The sequence below is a fragment of the Etheostoma cragini genome, chromosome 9 (assembly GCF_013103735.1).
Source record: "Etheostoma cragini isolate CJK2018 chromosome 9, CSU_Ecrag_1.0, whole genome shotgun sequence".
Taxonomy (NCBI): domain Eukaryota; kingdom Metazoa; phylum Chordata; class Actinopteri; order Perciformes; family Percidae; genus Etheostoma; species Etheostoma cragini.
Genome location: NC_048415.1, coordinates 26,762,363 through 26,770,219, shown reverse-complemented (window position 1 = coordinate 26,770,219; position 7,857 = coordinate 26,762,363). Strand labels below are relative to the sequence as shown.

At 40.1% G+C, this 7,857-nt stretch overlaps 1 protein-coding gene across 5 annotated transcripts in view; it reads right to left on the bottom strand.

Annotated features, from left to right (window-relative positions):
• Positions 1 to 5,608, bottom strand: part of szt2 (SZT2 subunit of KICSTOR complex) — a 114,468-nt gene extending 108,860 nt beyond the window's left edge. For 3 of the 5 annotated variants that reach the window (XM_034880546.1, XM_034880543.1, XM_034880544.1), the window contains exons 1-3: positions 5,428 to 5,451; positions 4,289 to 4,414; positions 3,472 to 3,645 (exon numbers count right to left, since the gene is read on the bottom strand). In XM_034880546.1, the coding sequence (XP_034736437.1) occupies positions 3,472 to 3,645; positions 4,289 to 4,414; positions 5,428 to 5,451 (324 nt within the window). Of the gene's footprint in view, positions 1 to 3,471; positions 3,646 to 4,288; positions 4,415 to 5,427 lie in introns of all 5 variants that reach the window. The other 2 variants (XM_034880542.1, XM_034880545.1) reach the window with 1 other exon arrangement.
• Between the last annotated feature and the right edge of the window lie 2,249 nt (positions 5,609 to 7,857).

Sequence of the window (7,857 nt, the reverse complement as noted above, 5' to 3'; positions counted from 1 at the left end):
AAACGGAAGTATAATGGGCCGAGGCGAGCCGAGGCGGGCCGAGGCAAGCTGTTACCAGCAGTGGAAAAACGCCATTAGTGTTCTGTGTGTGACTGTTCAGTCTTCCATGCTTATTAAAATAAAAACAATCCATTTGATATCTATGTTCTCATCCTTGCATAAGAACATACAGCAATGTTGATAGTGTCTCCTATTATAATGCTCCATGACATTTTTTATCTGTTAGACAGTGAATCTGATCTCACATCTGATCTGAATTGGCAAGTTTCATAATAATGGCTACAATATACAGCACTTGACTTAGTTACCAAATTCTATTTAAAAATCGCAACAAGGCAACAGGCAACATTATTATTTCTAAGACCTGAAATGAAAATTGGAGTTCACCACCCCATATAGCCACCCCAATCCCCCAAATAGCATCTTCTTCACTCAAATTTCTACTTTTATTAATAGTATTTCTGTTATCTAACTTTAACCTCGCAAGGTGTACGCGGACATTAAGTGTGTACATTTGTCATTGAAAGTTAAGATTTAACCAAAATGGTACTTGTACGCCGAGTTGAAGTAAAAGTCTCACTAATTTGCAAAACCTCAAATATAATATAATAGAAATACATGTTAACCATTGAACAGAGCAGCTAATTTGGTTCGTAGTCTAGCTACATTAACCAATTGACTATGTCTCATCTGCATTGATCTAATCATTGTGCTGACGGCCCACAAACACAGAAACATCTATAAACTTAAATAGAGAGCTGAAACGTGGCTCGTGTTAACTTGCAGCATGGCTGTTAACGCTAGCAACACTTTATTTCTAAAGATTATTTTTGGGGGCTTTTTTCCCCTTTATTCAGAGTGATAGTGTATAGACAGGAAAGGTGGGACGACAGACGGGGACGACATGACGCAAAGGGCCACAGGTCGGACTCAAACCCGGGCCACCGTAAATCCCTCGGCCCATATAGGCCGCACACTCCCACTGGGTGAGCCAGAGGTCACCCCGGCAACACTTTATTTCTTTATATAGTATAGTTTATTTAAAGATCACAACCATGAAGAAGTTCTAAAAAAAAAATACAGACTGCGTGCAGTTCTCTTTGGATTAAGCGTTTTGATACTTTTACAGCATTTATATAGCACCTTGGCCTTCTTTGTAATAAAAAAAAAAAGACTTTAGGGTTAGGCGGCCAGTGTAAATACTGTATTTTCAAACAGTTTTGATACCAAGACACTTGCTGGACCATTATACCAAATATGGCCTGACTGACAGAGTGAGAACTGATAATGAGAGTGTAGGGACTCTATCAGTAATTTAGTGCCAGTAATTCATCTCCAAGACATCTCACGTCTTTGTCAGCTTCAATTAAAAAAATGTTGCCATACTGGCAGAGTTTTAGTTTTCTAAATTTTGCGTTGTGACGGCGTCGGCACAGGTTGCTTACGTAGGCTACTTTTTAATTTGCCGGAACGTGTCATAATGACAAATGCCGACAAATGCCGGTTGAGCCGGTTTGAATAAAATCAACCAGTTTAAGCTCAAAACACCGGACCGGAAATATACCTAACTCTAATGGACTGTTTTTTATAGCGCTTTTCTAGTCTTAAAGACTATTCAAAGAGCTTTAACATAGTAAGGACCCATTCACCATTCATTCATTCTTACACTGTGGCCAAGGCTGCCGTACGAGGTGCCACCTGCTCATCAGATAAACACTTACACACATTTACAGCATCGAAAGTTCAGTGTACAGTGCCTTGCCGGCAGGCAACCGCTCTACCACTGAGCCACAGCCACCACTTGTCTGCTGACATTTACAGCAATGCTGATGACCAGGAACATGGACCGTGACCAGACTTCACAGTTAGGGTGTGGCATTTGACTACAACTAACATAACACAGAGACCGACTTACCTCTTTGAGACTAACACAGACAGAGGTTACTGTGTTAAACCTGCACTACGAGGTGATTTGAATTGGTCGATGTGCTTCATCAGACCTAGGTGCAAGACCCTATCCTAGCCTTTGGGGAACAGACATGTCTAAAGCCCGCTACAGACATGAACTACTTAACCTTAATGTCATGGTGGTTTTACAAGTGGGTGTAACTATGAAACACAGTGAAAGCTGAACAGGTTAAAAAAATAATAATAATAATAATCTGACCAAAACTCTCTCCCTGTTTTTTTTTCATTTTTCATTTAGGCTGACTCCAAATAGCAACAGGAACAAATCATTTACTTGTACAAATGTGAGAGACCCAACTGTCCGGTCTTTCTAGGCTTGTGTGTGCTGTCTTATGCTCTAAAACAGAGCAGAATTTGCTCTCTAATAATGTCAAATAATGAAAGTGATGTGGAAATGTATCAGTGGATTCATTGTGAGATGGGAGTTTCACGCGTCCTCAGGACGGTCTAATCCATCAGCACAGCTAGAGAGAAAACAGATGCACTCTTCTTCTTCCTAATCATATTAGTTTTAAATCACCATTGCTCTCTCAGAACAAAAAGTGTGATAGAGAGGGATGGAAACATGCAAAGAGAAGTGAAAGTGAACCCTTTTTTAGTACTTGTGTTATGTGATTCTTCATAATTCTGTGGCTTAACAGTAAAGCATGTGGAAGTACATCCAATAGGCGCTGACAACCAGAGATTCATATGCATCAGCAGTCTCACATAAACATAAGGTTTATTCAGTAGACCCAGGTAATATTTTTCTGCAGTACCAAAGAAGTGGAAGTGTTTGTAGTGATGGCCGAATGAAGCTTCATGAACCAGCCTCATCTAGTGGGTTCAGAAAATGAAGACACTGGTTCATGAAGCCACATTTGGCCGTCACTAGTGCCTTGTCTTTGCAGCAAGAGTCGGAATGCCAAGTTGGCGTAGAAGAAAAGTAACTTGTGCAGCAAAGATTAATCAACTAGTTGTCAACTTTTGAATTAATTGCCAACTATTTTGATAATCGATTACTGTTGGAGTCATTTTTTAAGAAAGAAGCAAACAATTATTTGGTTCCAGCTTCTTAAGTGTGAATATTTTGTAGTTTCTTCTCTTATCTACGACAGTAAACTGAATACCTTAGAGTTGTGGATAAGACAAGACATTTGAGGACGTCATCTTGGGCTTTTGAGAAACACTGATCCACATTTTCCACCATTTTAAAGACCAAAAAACTAATCGATTAAATATTCAACAGATTAATCGACTGGGAAAACAATCGTTAGATGCAGCCCTGAATGTCGTATGAATGAGTTCTCATTGTTGATCCTATAACCAGTTCAAAAAAATACTACTTCTACCCCAATGTCATCTGGCTGGCCCTAAACATTCAATGCTGGGGAGTTTCAGGTTAGCATTTGCAGAGCAGTGTCAGCAGCTCTTTGACCCAAAGACTTCAGGCACTTTTCCATTTCATCTATGTCAACAGCATGCATTCAGGAAACAAGTGACCAACCAGTGTTTGAGTCTTACCACGATCCCTGTGGAGGGGCTGAGGTCTAGCTCGATGATGAAGCGGTACCTCCGGGCCAGGAAGGTGGCTCGAGTGGACGGCACCAACATGTAGGGGTATGTAGTGGGGGAGAAGTCCGTCTGCCATCCTTTAGGTAAGATACTCAGCAAGTCTAATTCGTTCTCAGAATTCAGCTGTAAATTAAGTGACGGTCAAACATGACATCAGTTATGTATCACTCACAACTTGTTAACCAGGTGATCTTCATTTACACTTTGTGTGACTGCATTACGGAGCTTTGTTCATTAAAGGTCCCATGACATGGTTCTTTTTGGATGCTTTTACATAGACCTTAGTGGTCCCCTAATAGCATATCTAAAGAATTACAGCTACTAGAGCCAGTCCCACAATGAGCTTTCCTTAGTATGTGCCATTTCTGAGTCTGTAGCTATTGAGGAGGGGGTGCAAGGTTGAGGGTGGGGGTGTGGCGTTGACCAACTGCCACGTTGCTTGTTTGAAAGCCATGATGTATCTCTCTTGTGGGTTGGCCAAATTCTCTGGGGGGGGGGGGGGGGGGGGGGGGGGGGGGGGGGCAAGCAGAGAAAGGGGAGGTAACCTTGCTCCTTATGACCTCATGATATATACCAGAATGAGCAACCATTTAGAAGACAAAGTTGACCCATATAGGACGCCCACCCCCACCTAAAGATCGAGACAGATCTACTGAAATACCCATTTCAACCAGAGTTGTACACCCTAAGCCATTTATTTTCAATCTTGGTGCATTCTGGCCTCCGGGACAGAAAAAGTTAATGAGATGCGGCAGGATTAACTCACCAGTTCAGACTCTGAAGCTGGCCAGATGACTTGGTTAAGTTTACCAAGGAACCAAGCCAGGCGCACATTCCTAGAGATCCGATACTCCTCCTTCATCAGCAGGTAGATCTGGTCAGCCTCCTCCACCTTCAGATGACAGACACAAGGTTAGGGCTGAAATGTGTGAAATGTGCCGTTTAGCTTTAGTGTTCTGTGTGTGACTGTTCAGTCTTCCATGCTTATTAAAATAAAAACAATCCATTTTATATCTATGTTCTCATCCTTGCATAAGAACATACAGCAATGTTGATAGTGTCTCCTATTATAATGCTCCATGACATTTTTTATCTGTTACACAGTGAATCTGATCTCACATCTGATCTGAATTTGCAAGTTTCATAATAATGGCTACAATATTAAGCACTTGACTTAGTTACTTCAATTCAACACCAAATTCTATTTAAAAATCTCAACAAGGCAACAGGCAACATTATTATTTCTAAGACCTTAAATGAAAATTGGAGTACACCACCCCATATAGCCACCCCAATCCCCCAAATAGCATCTTCTTCACTCAAATTTCTACTTTTATTAATAGTATTTCTGTTATCTAACTTTAAACCCGCAAGGTGTACGCGGACATTAAGTGTGTACATGTGCCATTGAAAGTTAAGATTTAACCAACATGGTACTTGTACGCCGAGTTGAAGTAAAAGTCTCACTAATTTTGCAAAACCTCAAATATAATGTAATAATAAAAATACATGTTAACCATTTAACAGAGCAACTAATTTGGTTCGTAGTCTAGCTACATTAACCAATTGACTATGTCTCGTCTGCATTGATCTAATGACTGTGCTGACGGCCTAGAAACATCTATAAAGTTAAATAGAGAGCTGAAACGTGGCTCGTGTTAACTTGCAGCTTGGCTGTTATTGCTAGCAGCCAAGCTAACACACAGCTAACACAAGTTTCTATTCATGCGGAAGTGTTAGCAAAGCTGTATTGGCTGAGGACTATTCTTAGTCACGTTTCACTACAAACAGTAGCTACTTTGTCGACTTGTAACGGTTCGGACAAACAAGCTAATGTAAAACGTGCACTTAATTTCCCAACCAATGCAACCCCATGTACTGTGCTTCTTCCAGCAGTAATGTTACCTCATTGTCCTGTCTCTCTGCCATGCCTTGTATTGCATAGGGACTGCGGGGACGTTAGCGAGCCTTCGCTGACCAAAATTCACTTTGGTTTGGGAAAAAGAATTTGTCCCAATACTTGTTTATCATTTGTCTGGTCAGGTGTTCGTTGTCTAGAAGTGTCGGGTAGAACAGGGTGACAGCGGATTCATCTTCCGGTCAAATCTTTCAAAATAAGACGCGTTGGACCCACATGGCAACCATGCATTGTATGAATTGTTAATGTTTACAGTCTCTACAGGTAATTGTCTACAGGTAATGCACCCCAAAATGTGCTTATTACAGGTATAATACCAATAAAAATAAAAATATACTTTTTTTTATAACACTGGTAATACAGCACATATGTGATAGGTCTAAATGTAAAAAAAGGTTGTTTAATTACAAATAACCACAAATTTGCTACTAAAAGCTATTTTTTTCAGAGCAATTATATGTTTGAGCTTGTCTAATACGTTAAAAACGAAAATTCCAGCAAGTATTTGACCTGTTGCCATAGAAAAAGAACAGGTGTGAATAATAAAGTGAACAAAGGCTGAATTCCGTTTAGCTGCTTCAGTTTCAGGGTCCAGGGTATTGTGCATGCTGGCCACACTGCCATGCTTACTGCATGCTTAACAAAATCCGATTATGACAAGGTAAGTATCTGCCGGGGAAAAGGCCTATATATGTGAAATATTTCATTCATTAAATTTGAGTTACCTTGACTTTCTGCTGTATAGCAATCCATGGGGAGGGCTGTCAAAGATATAAAAGCATGAATTGATTCACATGGACTTACATTCTTTTTAGGTACAAAAAAGTACACAACTAAGACACTGACAGAAAGGCGTTATTGTAGTGTAGTGGTATTGTTTTTGTCTGCAACTCTTGCTATTCCCAAAATCTCCAATGACACACAACAACAAACTTTCCTTTACATTGTTGATATTTTTTGACTGGTCATCTGTGTTCTTTTTCTTTGCAAAAGCTATAAAAAAGGTATTTCAACTGCAAATGAGTGCATTACAGCGTATCCATATGAAAAAAAAATCAAGTAATAATAATAATAATAATAAATTTAATTTATTAACACTTTATATTTACGCAAATCCCAACATTTTACATGATAAAACAGGTAAGTGCTGAAAATAAGAAAAAGCATCCACAGGGTCCCCAGTCTGTGGCATCCTCAGTTGGTCAAGGAGAGCGTCCACAGTCTGTGGCGTCCTCAGTTGGTCAAGGAGAGCGTCCACAGTCTGTGGTGTCCTCAGGTGGTCAAGGAGAGCGTCCACAGTCTGTGGTGTCCTCAGGTGGTCAAGGAGAGCGTCCACAGTCTGGGAGCAGGGGTGAGGAGTTCCTTGAGGTGTGGGTGTGTGTGTGTGTGTGTGTGTGTGTGTGTGGGGGGGGGGGGGGGGGGGGGGGGGGGGGGGGGGGGGGGGGGGGGGGGGCTCACTCAATCCTGAGTGAGACAGGAAGCCAGTAGAGTGAATTGAGGATGTGGATCGGTTCATGTTTGCGCACCCTCAATAGGATCCTAGCAGCACTGTCGCTGATGTTTTAACCGCAAATTGGTGCATTAAAGCGTATCCATATGTAACAAAAATCGATTAAGAATGATAAGAATAACAATTAATTTAATTGGTAATGTACTTAATATTTACGTAAATCCCAAAGTGCTACATGATAAAACAGGTAAATCCTAAAATAAAAACACATGGAGAGCATACATATACTGTGTATACATACATACATATATATATATATATATATATATATATATATATATAGATACACACCATACAGCAGGGATTTAAATTAATATGTTTTTATCACCAGCCAACATGGCAAACAAATGTAAAGCCCTAGGACAGTATTTGCACTAATAGCCTACATTAGACACCACTGTATCAGTGTGTAAGCTAAACCATGTTTGTTTTATTTTATTTTTCACGTTTTGTCTTGAAGATTCCTTTAAATCTAAATAACAGTTGGACCCCAGGTTTGGGTGCAGGGGCTTAGACACAATCAGGAGCTTTTGTTTTGGAAGGGCGTCCCTTTAACTTCCGTGGCTCTTCTTGTTTTTAACTGGCATGTGATCCGGACGCGTCACCGCAACTCTTTCTTCTTTTTTTGTACTTTCTTCATTGTACACATGTTCATTTTTCATCTAAAGAAGAACAGGCGGATACATAGACAATATAAAACAAACAAAAATGACATTTGGATTTAATTAAGCGAGAGTTTAAGGCCAGAGAATGGAGGTTTAAAAAAAACAACCTTTAGAGAACCTTTAGAGAACGTTGTTGCACACTGACAAAATTACAGTAACAGTATTTTTAGTGGGAATGCTCTTCAGCATTCCCACTATTGTTATACAGTTCTTTATTATTCTTACTTCTTATTATTCCGTAC